This window comes from Diorhabda sublineata, chromosome 7, assembly GCF_026230105.1.
Source record: "Diorhabda sublineata isolate icDioSubl1.1 chromosome 7, icDioSubl1.1, whole genome shotgun sequence".
Classification (NCBI taxonomy): Eukaryota; Metazoa; Arthropoda; class Insecta; order Coleoptera; family Chrysomelidae; genus Diorhabda; species Diorhabda sublineata.
In genome coordinates, this window is record NC_079480.1 from 8803760 (window position 1) to 8819848 (window position 16089).

A 16089-nucleotide genomic window follows, 5' to 3' on the forward strand; every position below is an offset into this window, starting at 1 on the left:
GATATTCGATAAAACGTGTTTTTCAAGATGGTGGCTAAAGTGGACCCCTGAAGATATTCCAAAAAAAAATCTAGAACTTGGCATTATGAACCTACTTTTTTTGCTGTGGTACTTCTTTGGAAATAATTCCTTTTTGTAGTTGTACAAGAAAACATATTTGATACAAGGTATGCAGTGAAAACAGCTTTATATAAACTTTACATATAATCCTACTTCCACTACAATTGTATATATTAGTAGAGAGACAGATATCAGTTTACATTAAATTATTTTTCACTTTTTCACATCATAGATGTATTGTTTTTAGAATTGACTGTTTCAACTTTTCTCAAACCACAAAAAAATCCGGATGAAAAGAAAAGAGGACAGAAACGAAAGCTGGTAATAAAAATAATTTTGCTTGCAGTTCTAACGGTTCATAATTGCATGAGTTATAATAAAATTGAACTGCATGTGTTCCAGTATTATCAATTTCTTGAAAAAAAAATATTAGGTTTTCTATAGACTCACTAATCCATTTTTATTTTGTCAATACTAATTTGCTTAAAGCTGAATCAAATTGTACATAGCAATACATTTATTTAACTACTAAATATTATTTTGAATTTCATAATACTCAATTTGTTTAGCACGTAAAACAACTTCACCAAAGTGAAAGCAGTAAGAAGTAACATTACTTCATACACCTTTCGTTTTAATAATAAGTATACAACATCAGTTTAACAAAAGAGTGACTTTTCATCAAAAAGTCACTTTACAGTAAAAAAATATTATTATTTGTGAACCTACATCAGCGAGTTCCCAATTACTTTCCTCCAAGCCATTTTTTTTTCTAAGTTTGTGAACAGAAAGTAAGCGGATGTAGTCAGATTGTTTCATGTAAAAAGCAAATGCTCGACTAGTTCGAGTGGTGTCTAGCATGTAGAGATGACTGTGGATATTGCTCTTGAACTTCAGTTGGTTGTAGGGCCTTGATAGCTGATTCCACAGACTTGGATTTCTCCAAAGGGAGGAGTACCGATAAATTGACGTTCTGGGCATCTGCAGGTGAACTCAGTGTTCATAAGCTACATCGGCCTGTCGAGTAGGTCTTGCAGATATTGCTCTAGGTGAGATTATACTGAACAGCTCGGAAGAGCATTTGCCGTGGTAGTCAGTTCAGCGAGTATGAAGCTTTTTGGTCTAAAAGAAAGCTCTAAGTTTTTGTAAAGCTGCCTTGGATAATTTGGCCAAGTACATATTGCTCCCAACCTCAACACTCAACAAGCGAATTGGCAGTGATAGTGATATTCAGGACCAAATTCTTAGGTTCCACCTTTCTTTGTAAAAACATCTGCCTGGTTCTTTGCTGCATTTAACCCAATCAGATTGCCTCCAACTCACTCCAGAATGTTTTCAAGATAGGTATTGATAGTGGTGATCTGTTACTGCCTACGTATTTGGGTGTTAGCCGAGTTTCTTGATGCAGTTAATTTGAACGAATACACCAGTTTGATCGTTGATTTAGAGTAAAAATAGAGTAGGTGACAAGATGCATCTTTGGGGAACAAAGGTACTAAGCAAGTACGATCTTGATTTATTTAGACGGTTGGCCTGTCAAACTCTGTCAAAAGCCCTCGATATATCCAGTGCGATTGCTCTGGATTCCCCATATTTCTCTATATCTTCAGTTCATATATTAGACGGATAGGCCAGGAGATTTTTGGTTGATATATATTTAGGAAAGCTGATGTTGTTAGTAGACACAAGATATCTCAAGCTTTTTTGGTTAACAATTTTCTACTTGACCTTAGCAATGGCTGGGTTGAAGCAATCGGACGGTAGTTACTGGGAACCTTATTTCCTTTTTTTTGGGTACGGGTTGAACCCGAGCAAGTTTCCAATCTTCAGAGAAGAGACCTCCTTCATGGGAAAATAGTTTGCACAGCAGACTTGTTAGTTCAGCGGCACATTTCTTCAATAAGATTGGTGAATATAGCAGCTGAGGCAATCAATTGTATTGCAGTTGTTCTAATTTATCTTCAACAATAGTGGACGAATGGGCATTATCTTGATGGATCAAAACTCTTTCCGTCAACAAATACTCTCTTTTTAAGCTCTGCACCAAAATGTGTCTGTAAATCAGCATTTTATTGGTCAATGATCTTTTATCTAAATAATCAATAGACTACACTGCAAATGCCATGACAATGACCTTATTAACCAAAAAACCATTTCGTCTTCTTGGTCTTCTTCGAAGTACATTGTTTCTATGAAATTCATTTTTTCAACTGGGGTGTAATGGTGTACTACAGGTACATGCCGACGAAAGTATTTTCTTTGTTTGCGCTTAAATTTTTATTACAAGCGATTTGTTCATCGGCACTAATTGTGACACCCATATGGTAGATCTCTTTTTATATACATATAACCTTTCACGCATAATATTGCATATCCATTCAGTTGCAACATTACTTCATTAGCAATCTCATGTAATTTTATTTGACGATCTCTAATTACAAGAGCACGGACTTTATTAAACATTTCTGGTTAACTCATTTCAAGGGAATGATATATTATGATAATAATAACTTTTCTCTCATGTTGGAAACTAACAATATACGAGGGTTGCTAATTAAGTTTTGAGATATGGCAACATTGATGTGAATATGTCAAATCCGATATTGCCATTATAAAGTTTGACATTTTTAATGGTGAACGTTCTCAGAACGTGTTGTCTTACGAGTACTATTTGAGTTGTCCACAGATATATGAAACATTCATCTTGGCCAAAATCCAACAAAAGTTGTTCGGGCACAAAGCACTTTGAAGGAAATGGTCCCCTGCTTTTTCGGAATAACTGGACGGTCAATTCTGAATGGTACACTAGCATTCGTTTTCCAGAAATGTTCGAAAAAAATTAGATAAACCGAACGCAGAAGACGAATCACTCTCCACCACGACAATGCGAGCTCTTGAACATCAGCTCAAACAGTCAAAAAAAGAGAAATGAAATGATGAGTCACAAGTTGTAAATCTTTGTTTTTATTTTTTCTATCGGGAAACTTATTTAGCAACCCTCGTAATCACCGGTGTTATCAACTTCTGAAAATTAACTCTTTTGTCAAACCGCCATGGTAATATTAAAGTTTATAATTTAGTTTCCCCTCCTGAACATACATTCCATAGTTTCATATTTTGTATTTTTTATTTACAAAAAAAGTTACAAATTTATGAAAATATATGGCGGTCAAGCTAAACTATTATAAAATTTGATAAATGTGTATGAAAGAGTATATATTTATTTATATTTCGTTACATTAACGTTATCGCTTTCAGTCAAGTAATTTGTTTAGCCTGCTAAATGAATTACCTAAAAGTATTATGTGGAATCTACCGCAGTTGTAAAATTTTAACTAACAAAACAACCCTGTTCTGAAAATGTAAAAAGCTGAACATACTGCTTACACTACCACTACACCAACACTCACAATTACACTATCCGACGCGCGTTTCGATAACCATGTTATCGTCATCAGAGACTGAAACTTATTAACTTTACCTACCTATTTTCGGTTCGTCCATATTTTATATGAGCCATGTGCTAATTAAACCAGATAATAACGAAGCTCTTAGTCTGCCCAACATACTTCTTGTCACAATAATTTCAGGTAATTCCATAGATACCAGTTTTTTCTAATTTAGTTATTTTATCATTAGGATTACTCAACAATTTATCTTGATTTTCATTTTGGAAAAAGGTGGTTTGACTTAGAGATTTCTTGAATGTATGATACTCAACCTATCCACTAAAAGTCTTTCTTTTATTGTATCTTGTTAATGTTAAGTGTAACGTCGATTGTAACGGTCTTTCGTCGTTTTGACTGAAGTTCAGATATCGAATTGCTTTGAGCGTCAGTGTTTTCAACGTCATATGCTCCTGGTAGCGTCCGTGAAGAAAATATTATACTCCAGGGGTTAATATGATGCTGAAGAATACAATGAAGCCAGCTGAACAGATTGTACGTGCCTTCCTGGATTGATTATATCCTGCCGGCTAGTTTACGAAGAACAATGTACAAAAGTTGCTATGCAGTGCAGCAAAGAAAAAGCAGGTGCGTGCAAAATGCGGAGCTAAGCGATGTGCAAAAACCAACTCCTCGGACAATCAAAGCTCTACGGTAACGACTGCAGTTTTCAAATCTCGCGTTAGTAAATTACCGAATGCCCTTATATCAATTCTAGTACCAATTTATCAGAGTGTTTTACTACTCGGTTGGCTGAAGGCCCATACACGACCATCACTGAGACGTGAATACTCAGATCCCGCAATGGCAGCTTCGCTGTTTGCTATGCTCTCTTGTCTTCTTGGTTGTCTCAATATGTGTGTGTTTTTGCTATGTCGGATAAACCCTTTCCGACCTTTTTCGGCAAGAAAAGATCTAATTCGAGTGGTCCTTCGTCTTCTTTATACCTGCCCCTATGTATAACTTGGCACTTGCTTATGAAGTGCGGAGTAACCGTGTCGGGGGGTGTTCTCTTGAGGGTCGGCATTTTATGTTGGATACATTGTAAAGAATCAGCCGAGATCTATCTGCATATAGCGGTGGTTTTCCTAAATACATCAAATTCTAGCCTATTACTATTCCCAATTACTAAATTATCTAAAAATGGTAACTGTCGGTCGGGACGGACATTTTGAATTGAGTTCAAAATTAAATCTACTATATTTGCTTTTATCGTATTAGATATAGCGAAAATATCATCCACATACCTGTACCATACCCTGGACAAATACTAAAACTCTGGACTGATATGCTTTTCAAAGTGAATCATGAATAGATCAGCCATAAACGGTGATGGGTAATTACCCGTAGCTATTTTTGTACTAGAATTACCTTAGCTCCATACAAATTTTCGTTAATTGTAAAATTTCTTTTATTATATCAGCTGCCAAAGCATTAGAGTTGAGTAAGTCCTCGAGGTATCCCAAGTTCTGCGGGATCGGCATGCTAGGAAGTAATGAACTTACATCAAAGGATATTAAATTTTCTCCATCTTCAATTTCTGTATTCTTCACTATGTTGATAATTTCTAGCGAATTCTTTACTGAAAAACTCTCTAGTTTGATGGGTAGGCTCTCAAACTTCGAGAACCATTTGGAAATATTAAAACTAGACGTACAAATTGTTGAGACAAACAATCTCATTGCCCTCCCAGTATTGTGACAGGCAATGTACAAAAAGGACTATTTCGAGAGTTAATAGCTTAATCGAAACAGGATATTACATCAAAATCTCAAAAAATACCTTTGAACAAAATGATCATAAGTGTGAAACAAAAATTGTTAGAACATTGTCACCGGTACACTTAGTTATAAGTTATCTGTAAGTACTCCAACAATGTCAAAGCTATATTGCCTTCAAACTTGGGAGGGCAACCTACCTATTGTTTCATCAATCTGTACGTCTACTTATGATAATTCCAATGGTTAGCGAAGGAGTTTGAAAATTAATAGTTGAAATCAAATCATTGTTTTTCAGTGAAGGTTGAAATTTATCAACAAAGTGAATAATACTGAAATTAAAGATGGGTAAATTTTAATCTCCTTTGATGAAATCTCATTATTTCCCAGGTGGTGAATCCTGCAGACCTTGGAGTATCTTGAGGACTTACTGACATTCAATAATTTGGGAGCTGATAAAATACAAGAATATTAACAGTTAATAAAAATATGTATGGAACAAAACTATTTCCAATACAACAACGAATTCTACAAACAATACGAAGCAATAGGGCATACTGAATACACTGTTTATACCACCATGACTCACAATGACACTGTCTGACGCGCGTTTCGTTAACCAAGTTATCGTCTTCAAAGACTGAAGATGTAGTGGTAATGTAAACAGTGTATTCATTATGAATATCTCCAACGGTTTCAGAAATTCCAACTTAAAGCTATGGGTAATTGTCTATCACTGATTTTCCCAGGTTGTGGATGATATTTTCGTTATAATCAATACGAAAAATGCAAATGTAGAAGATTTCATTTTGAAACTCAATTTAAAATTTCCATTCGTAAAGTTTACTTATGAAATGAAAAATAATGGACAGTACCGTTTTCAAATACTAGTATTTTTGTAAATAAAAATAGAAATATGCTAGAATTTAATGTAATTAAGAAAAACACCGTAACGTGTAGGTATATCACGTCTGATTCTTTTGCATCTAACATGAGATGGCCAGTTTCCATTTTCTGCTACATTGTTTAATTAATTTTCCATTTACTATTGAAAAATACACTATTGAAAATACTTGTATCGAGAATGTAGATAGTTTAAGAATTCTCTCTGTGCAATCAAAAGGAAAAATTTGCTCTGGTTCCTTTTAATCCTATTTATACAAAAGGATTGCAATGAATTTTTAACAAAGTGGGGTTGAAATTGGTTCATAAATCCAGTTACACATTAAAACAATTGTTGGGATTTGGATAAAATAACAATTTTGGAAAAGAGTGGTACATATGAAATAAGCTGTGGTGGAAGTATATTGGGCAGACTAAGAGATCCATTATTGTTCGCAGCATAGCACATAGCACGTAGCTCATTTAAAATATGGACTGACCGACAAATTTGGACAAAGGGCATATTCCTTACAGCCCCACGCTATAGTTTAGTAGTAAAGGAGTGAATTTGAATTTTCCCGCTGGAATGATTTTTCTCGGGAAAAAATTCATTGATGGAATAACTTTATATAAGATCAAGTTAATAGATTCGTTTAGTACCTTGTGAGTGTTGTTGTAGTGGTAGCGGTCATTAGAGAATACGGCAAACAATAGTAGTGATAGGAAATCAGCTATTTTATTTTTAATGCGACTAATTTATTATTTTAGACTTCTGATAAGACTAAAGTAGAATATCCAGAATACTCTCAAAATCTAATTGTTCGCTTATGCAACTTATCAGCATCTAAATTGAAGAGCGATATATTGGAATCGTCTTCATCACAAGTAGTTGTCCAAAGATCAGATAATATTGATGCTCCAGTTAATTCTTTAGATTCAAATGGTATCCACAAAAATGGTAATATCGTTAATTTAATACTTGATTTTCAAGTTTTCATTGATTGCATTCATTTTTACATTTTATATATATCAATAATTTACATTGCTATTTAAAATTAATAAACTTTACTCAATTCACTATTTTCGTCCATGTTGATAGAATTTTGTAGTGAATATTTAACTAAATCCCAATTAATATATTGATTTGAAATTTCGCACACTTGCTCTCATTTCCAAAATAAAAATACATGGTTCAGATGAGAGCTCCGCAAAAAAATTACAATTTGTCATTAAGTTTTTAATTTTTACTTACATATGTCATAGTCGGATTTTATATAAGCGCTTTGTCACATCGCACAATGGGGCGAAACTAGCTTTTTAATGGTAAAAACTCAATATTAATAGTAACATGAAAATTTGAAGACAGGAGTTGTAGAAACCACTAATTTCAGTTCTGGTTTTAATTTTCTAACGTATAACGTTCATATTTTTAAAAATATACTATCTAAATTTAGCGCCACCTCTAATATCTTGGTTTTGTCTTCTCGTAAAGCCATAGATTTTTCTAGAAAATATTTTTCGAACTGGGGTTGTGATCTGCTAAGCACTTCTCTGATTTTTGTAGGTAGTGTTGAGTTTTTTTTAACTTCTAATACTTCAGAGAAATCAAATTCTCTTTTCTAACAGACCCCATACCTTCTGCTACGCCATCAAGAAAGGATCCGAGTTGTCATTTTTATATAAATCTATAGCTTCTTTCCTTTTTTATCCACAGGATTTTAAGTAAAAATCAATTCGAGAACAACCAGGAGTAACTGTTTCATTAAATTCAGAACTTTCGAAAGTTCAACCATTCTCCATAAATGGCTCTACTTTTAGATTTTTCGGTGACAATTTTCACACTTTTTAAAAAATTTATACAGAAAAAAGCAGCAATTTTTGTTCAAAATATTTGGGGATACTGAAGAAGAATCTTTTTGTTCCATATTGGTGAAGATGTAGTTAAACACTGCATCTACTTTTTTCTGTATGTTTTTCTCACCATGCCACATATTAAAGAGTTTCAAGTAGTAGAAACCTAAAAATAATCAAAATCTCCAAAACCGCAATGTTTTTATTTATTTGAATATCTTCGATAAAATTTAGTGTCTTATAACATGGCTCATTTTCTTTTTAAAGATGACTTTTCGATCCTTTCGGGCTGACAAATAGCTAAAGTATTGATTGGAATAAATGAAGACAGTGAAGACGACAATTAGATGAGGATTAGATGGAACAAGGTCAGTTTTCTGTCAATGAAAATGAAGATGGTGGAATGAATCTTGAAGAGATCATTCGTGGGTCAGAAGATATTCAAGATGAGAGGATTCTAGATTGCGAATTACCTACAGACAAATAAAATTTTCATAAAAGACGGAGACTATTCTGTCGAGTATATTGCTGATGTCAACAGTGTGGATGTAGCAACCGTAGCCTGAAAAGTTAGAAATTTAACATCTAGTTTTGTAGAAGAAATGTCAAAAGTCGGTGGAGAGGTGAATCTTGAAGAGATCATTCGCAGTTCAGAAGATAATCAACATGACAGAACAATAAATTTCCAAAAAAGACAGAGGCTATTCTATTTACACTTGGAAAATGCTTGAAGTGGAAACTTGGAGTTGTTACAACTGTCGATCTATCAAAAATGAAAACGACACAAAGCTCCAACACAACATGTTCCTCTAGTGGTAATCAGTCAATAGAAGACAGGACACTAGCCTATTTAGATAGAGAAGAGAATAATACACTGCAAATTTCCTAAAAGCTCTGGTGTCTCGCAAACAATGTGCTAGAAGCTTTCTTTATGCTACAATAAACACAACAATTGTTTCAAATAATTTCATCTAAGTTAAGTTACCTTTATGATGCAGTGTGACAAAAAAAATCCAGAAACACTCGTATTTCTTCACTTTTCAATTAATGTTTATTTTTTTAATTGGATATATTGCCCTACAGAGGGTTAATTACTATATTTTAAAGTAAAATATGACCTGACTACTAATTTAATTTCTTTATGTGGTGTATCTACAGTTATTATGACACTCTTGATTCTAATCAAGCAATCTATCATTCATTCATTCTGTTACTTCCATTATTATTAGTCGATCTATTTTCAACAAATACAAGCCGTTCATATAACCAACGTCTTCTCCAATCAATTTTCTAAATAGTATGCTGTCCAATTTATTTGGCTACGTCTTACTTTTGCTTTGATCTATCAATCAACAGCTTTGGATTAGTTTTTTGTATATCATTCGTTCATTCATACCCTTTATTTTATTAGTGTCAATATTGTCCTAATCATATTTCATTTGTTCCATTCCAGACTCCTCTAATGAGGAATTGATGGACACGTTGGAAGAAATTCAACCGGTTGTAATACCACAAAATGTAAGTATATCTTTTAGTCCAGTGTTTATTTTATACCTACGACGTCACGCAATATGGCGGCCTTATTGAGATGTTTAAACTACCTACAAAATATTTGAATATTCAATATTTTTTGTCTCTATAAATATTGATCAAAGAATTGAAAAAAAAATAATAAGGGTTGTATCTATCCAAAACTATTTTTTCTCAAACCATGCAAGTACCCTATTGTTAGCTATATGCTCTTATCTTTGAGTATAAGGAACTTTATATGGAATCTCCGTAAAACTCAGGGACAGCAAAAACTCGAACATATTCAAGAGCTGTCAGTGTACAAGAGACAGTCAACAATTCTAGATTTTTAGGTTTCAATACGCATAATTCTGAAATTCAATACCATTTTTAAGGAATTTTTATAAAAATTTTGTAAAAATATGTAGAGAAGAAAATTACCAATTTTTTTCTTATTAATATTTTAATCTGTCCACGACTTGACTCTTGAATCATCAAGATGGACATACATGATACATAACTGAATTATTTAGTAACTCTCGTAATACAATCCCTACCACTTCAATAACAAATGAATCTATTTTAAATCTTACACAAGTTACAGAAAAACGCAGATATGTAATAAGAAATCCTGAATATGTACAAAACGTGATAGAAAAAGTTGTTAAAAACATCCTGTTTATCGTACTCATATATTAATACTAAAAGCTAACAAATGCTCGCAAATTTACCTTTAATTCGTCCGAAATAGATGGACAATGAGGAAGTTGTGAAATAGGTGCAGGTTTATTGAAGTCACTAAGTTGGTAATGTAAACTCTTTACATTCGGTTTCCTTTATGTTGTTTTATTGTGGTCTTGATCGGCAGTATATATATATATATATATATATATATATATATATATATATATATATATATAATAGTGTTTTCGTAATGTACTAACTCTAATATATTCCGAGCTTTCGAATACTTGCCACAATCCCACTACGAAACGCTCATAATTCAGGTGGCAAAGACTTATTTACTACAATATTTACAAAGTAATTTATTCCAAATCTCAATAGAACAGAAGTATATTTCTTTTTCAGAAACCTAAACTTACATTATTAAAATCAAGTGATATGAAATTGAAATTAAAATCTTCTGATGTAGACAGATGCGAGCCTGAAGGAACTGGTGAGTTCTTAAATTATATTTAAATATTACAATTTTCCAGGAATAATTCTTTTTTTTAAATAATATTGCGGTTATCACTTCTTCTCAAAGTCTATCTCACATTAATTTGTTACAAATCTTCCATTTTCTTTACTTTACTAATTTACCCTTTATTCTGTGATTAATTGTTGTGCTTAATTCTATATTCCTTTACTCCTTGCTAATTTCTTTCATAAATATTAAAACAAGTGGAATTTATAAGTACGAGTACTGTCGGTCCTAATTCCCTGGATAATCCCTGCGCAGTTTCCCTTGGTCGTATCTTCCTAGACCATTCGATGTTCTTCAGAACTACAGAATGGGTAGGAGATGCTTTTAAGTTGCAGAGGATGTCCATTCCCCAAAACTGATATCCCGGATCGGAACCCTGACTATGTTGTATATGTGTTTTGTTTTTTTCTTTTCCACAAGTAAGAGATTCTCACTGTATTTTCGGGTCCTGCCAGCGGCTGAGTGACTCCAAACTTAGCCAGGACGTAGGAAATTTCATTGGGTCATAAATATAAAAATCTGCTTTCATTCTTTCACACACTACCCTTGTAGACTTTCCTCTGACAACAATTAGTATGTTGTCTGCGTACTCTAGGTGATAAACATCAGCAGTGGATAATTCTGTCACGAGATCGTCAACTATGGTTAATCAGAGTAACGTCGAGTAACTCCTTTTCTCGGCTCTTGCTTTGATGGGGGTTAAACGTATTGTTGATTCTTTTAACCTGTTTTTTAGAGTACACTATCAATCTGCAAATTATAGTAGGTGTGTCCTGTCTACCTATTGCGTTAATCAATGAGCTGGTAATGACATTAGTAATTGCCTCCTGAATATTCAGGAAACTGTTGCCATCAGTTTTCTATTGGTTTTGAGACCAGCCTTGTTCAAATAGTCCAGCGCGAAATTGGTACATCTATTTTGCTAGCAGGCATATTGATATATGCTAAGCAAGTAGACTTGTTCCTAATATACATATCCAAAAACCTCTGTTTTTTAAGTATAGCGGAAAACAATTTAGTTATAAAGTTTGATACTTACCTTAGCAAGAATATTATCGATCTTTGATATTTCTGGTATTATACCCCCTGTTAAACAAGCTTTAAAGATCATGCGCTGGTGAGTTTTCAATCCCAATAAATATAATAAAAGCATTACCGATACACTTTTTGTATGCGCTAAAAATGTTTACCTCTCTCTTATTGTATTTATTTGACCTACTCTCATACCACAAATTATTGATTAATTTCCATAATTTATTCATAGAATTTGAAGATGATAAAACAATTAATGAAATAGCTGATTCCAAAAATAAAAGGAAAAATATTGTTGTGAATATAACTAGAATGGTAATAAACACGAACGAAATGATAGAATCTCCAAGTACTGGACAGAAAAGGGATCCGGAAGTAGTTTCAATCACACCTGCCAAAACTAAACCCGCCATTAAAAAAGAATCTCCAACTTCTAGTGTAGATAATGTTGAAGGTGATAAATCGATAGCAACAGATGCAAAAAAAGAAAATGAGGAATGCAATAAAGTAAAACGCGCTGAAGAGAAAATGGAATCTGATCAAAATATTGTGCAAGAAAATGTCGAGAAGAATGTAAGTATTGAATCAAAATACAAAAAAAATGAATTGTTGATATATTGAAAAATCAATGTTTCAAAAACCGTAAAAAAACTACATTACTTGTTATCCTATTAAGTAGTTATAGTTTGTTCATAAATGCGGCGGTACAATAAATCAATCGATAGGCCAAATTGTGTAAGCGTACTTAGTATGAGGTTGAGAAGAAGAAGAAGAAAAGTTCCGAAATAAAAAGGAATGTTTATAAATACCGTCATATCTATACACTTCAATTTACGTCTTTATATAATTTCAAATCCCTTGCTTTGCTGAAAGATATATTAGATTCTCTATTTCAAAATAGTAATTCCTCATACCTTGTCCTGCTAAAGGGTACTACCAAATAGAGATAGAGTAATGGAACCACTAAACCATTTCACCTAGTGGTGGAGAAGTGTAGGTATTATGCTACTTCCAAGTCAATGCAGAACGGGACCTCTTCTTTGGCGGAAATTGCACCAATGAAGTAAGGTTAAGTCATAAACTCGGCCCTGCTATTGAAACAATTCAATGAATGGTCCTCCAGGTGGGAGGTTGATCGTGGGGCCAACTACCCCGTATCATAAAAAAATCAATGTTGCGAAGCCTTAACGTCGCCTGGGATGTTTGGACTGTCAAGTTTGCAATTGAATCGGATTGTACATACAAGTATGAATTTGAAACTTTGGAATAAACACGGCAAAATAGAATCACAAATAGCCTCCTGGAATGTAAGAACGAAAGCTGGGAAAATGGAAGAGGTATAGATCAATATAAATAAGCAAATTGTCAGTGTCATTAATATATTTTGATAAAGACTTAAAGAAAAGTCGGACCGTCAAAATTTATCTTTCTTTTAAAAACTATCAAAAAGAAAACTAATTTTAAAACAGAAGAGACCTAAAAAAGACATTTAGATGCATTTATATATCAAAAGGTCTAAGAAATAAGAAATTGAAGAAATTTATATATATATATATATATATATATATATATATATATATATATATATATATATACATATATATATTCGCACAATTAAGGTTATGTTTATTAGCGAACCAGCGACATGTTCGCGTTTATTGTGCTTGTTCCTTGTCTTATTATTTAATTTGAAATTTTATCCTTTTCCTTGATCACCAGCATTACCTTTTCCATTGTTTAATGCTCAATTTGAATAATCTGTGATTATAAATATTCAAAAATTTTTTTAGGATCTCAAATCGAAGATAAAACTAGAATCCATGTTCAAGCTTGACGAAAACGACGAGGACGATGACGTTCCACTAATTTTTTTGAACATCGAAAGTGACAACGACGATTAACACATCCAATAATTGTAATATTTTTCTTTGGACATCTCTTTGGAAATATTATTTATTATTCAACACCAAAAGTTGAAAATGTATGTGTAACTCATGTTGTAACATTAAAGAATATGAAAAAATGTCCTCGTTCATAATAGACTATGATTTTTATTTTTCTGCCATTATACCATTAAGTTTGGATAGTTTTTAATACAGGATGAATCTAAATTCTCAATACTTCCTAGAAAAAACTTCTCAGTGACGTTTCAAGAAGGATGTCTATAAATTAAAACATCAATTTTCTGAACAATAAGACATCGTTTTAAAATTTTATCTGGTTCTTCCCTTTAGCTACTTGTCTGATACTGATGAATTATCAATAATAGACAAATTTTCGAAAATTCGTATTTATTAAGGGACTAGTACCGGTTATAATTTTCAAAAACCATATCCTAAAATTTGATTCGAAATTCGAAATAATAGGTTATAATGTGCAAGCGCGCACGCGTATTCGGTGCTTTATAAGCAGTTTGGAGCGATCCACAACTGCTCTTTAAAAACTTTAAACTTGTTTTGCTCGAAATGGCATTTTTTAATCTGCGTGTTATTCTTTATAACCAATCGAGAATTTTTTTTTATTTTTATTTATATATATATATATATATATATAAATATATAAACAGCTTTTCCGACTGTTTCTAATACTTCCCATTGACTAAATGGAGTTAATTCTGGTGTCACAAGTGCTATGTCCGTGACACTTGTCTTTGTTCCATTTCTATATCCATCAATTCAGGCGATTCTAGAATATACGAATGCGCAATTCTCTCAATTTCTGAAAGTACTTCCCTCTTTGTTATATCCTTAATTTTTGAATGTTCTAGTAATCTCTACAGAAAATCTACTAGTGAAATAGGGTCTGGCTGGTACTCATGTAACTGCTGTTGTTCCTGTCTCTGCGACTTATTGACTATCACTGGGGTAAGAGTTCTACTTGGTATTGGGAGTAAGCACCTTTTGTTGAGTTCCACATCATATCCTGGTGTTGGAGATTGTAGTTTCCTTTTTCTATCTACTATATGAGTATACTTCATTTTTGATGTAGAAAGTTGTTACTTCTTTGATGCACTTCTATTATATTTTGTTGCCCTTGACACGGCGTTCTTAATACAGGAAAATCTCTAACAGTAAATATGATTGTATCTCTTTGTATGAGCAATTTTCAAATGTCATAAGTTTTTTAATATTTTTTTTCATGTTCCTTACAGTTTCTGTCTGTGGATTTATGTTGAGCATTACAAAAGAAGCATTTCGGTTCCTTCAGTTGACATTTCTCTTTCTCGTGACTACCACATATGGAGCACCTCTTCTATTTTTTTTGTTTGCCCAAATCTTAAACAGTTCATGCAATGGATAACTGGTTCAATATATACCTGTACTCTCGACTAAAAGTAATTTACGGCAATCGCTTCTGGCAATTCCTTGCCTCTAAAGGTGACTAATATAGTTTATGTTGGTTTATATTCAATCATATTATCTTCATTATATTATACATACATAGTATTCATACGTATATTTTAACGTGGAAATCACAAAACTTAAATATAATTTTTCTGTAGTCAATATCAAAATGATATATATCAGTAGTATTAAAAATAAAACATTATTATTACATAATATTTCTGCTATTAATTTAGTTACCCATTTCCTCTTTAACTTGGTTAGTTACCAGTTACCAAACCTCTCTGTAATTGCTTTACAATTTTTTATGTGTGTGTAATATGTTGTTTCTGTAAATTCTTCATCACATGCACAAAAAAATATTTTTTTTTTCGCTAATTTCAGATACATTGAGTGAATACAGTAAATTATGTGACATAGCGTCTAAGCCTGCAGAGTGCAACCAAATATTCTACTGGAATTGTTTCTTAAACTCTAAACACGTTTTTCTCGAAACTACTTTTTTTGAAGTTGTTAACATATCTCAAGTTCTACCCGACCGATTCCTTTGAAATTTGGTGGAAATCTTTTTTATATATCACTACCCGGTCTGCCTTGGATTTTGAAAAAATTCGATTTGGAGTTTTTTAAAAAATTTGAAAAGAGAAAAAAACTTTATATTTCAGGTCGACGCCATTTTGTGATTTTTTTGGTTAAGGTCAATGCTACAGCGACATCTTTAGAGATTAAGAATTTTTAACATTTTTTTGTTCTAGATCACTACAAATGGTGGAATCATGTCAACCACGGTGCACCGTTTTTTTGAGCCCCCCACTCTACCGGCCTGTAATTTACTGAAATTCTGAGTAAATACCATATAAAAAAATGGATGCCTAAAATTCAGGCTTCTAAAACCAGAATACCCCCTTAATTATCTGATGCGCCACACAGTGTATTTGTGAGTGTAGCAGTAGTTGAACAAAAAGGGTGTTTATTTTAAATGAGGTATGTGAATAAGTTCTAGACTTAATCGGTCTAGAAATTAACCAAGAGGAAACCAT

At 32.8% G+C, this 16089-nt stretch overlaps 1 protein-coding gene across 4 annotated transcripts in view; it reads left to right on the forward strand.

Annotated features, from left to right (window-relative positions):
• The window catches only part of LOC130446752 (uncharacterized), a 62660-nt gene extending 48913 nt beyond the window's left edge, over nt 1-13747 (forward strand). For 2 of the 4 annotated variants that reach the window (XM_056783172.1, XM_056783173.1), the window contains 6 exons: nt 308-381; nt 6875-7064; nt 9411-9475; nt 10556-10643; nt 11938-12278; nt 13496-13747. In XM_056783172.1, the coding sequence (XP_056639150.1) occupies nt 308-381; nt 6875-7064; nt 9411-9475; nt 10556-10643; nt 11938-12278; nt 13496-13606 (869 nt within the window). In that variant the 3' untranslated portion in view covers nt 13607-13747. The remainder of the gene's footprint in view (nt 1-307; nt 382-6874; nt 7065-9410; nt 9476-10555; nt 10644-11937; nt 12279-13495) is intronic. The other 2 variants (XM_056783174.1, XM_056783175.1) reach the window with 1 other exon arrangement.
• Nucleotides 13748-16089: the final 2342 nt, after the last annotated feature.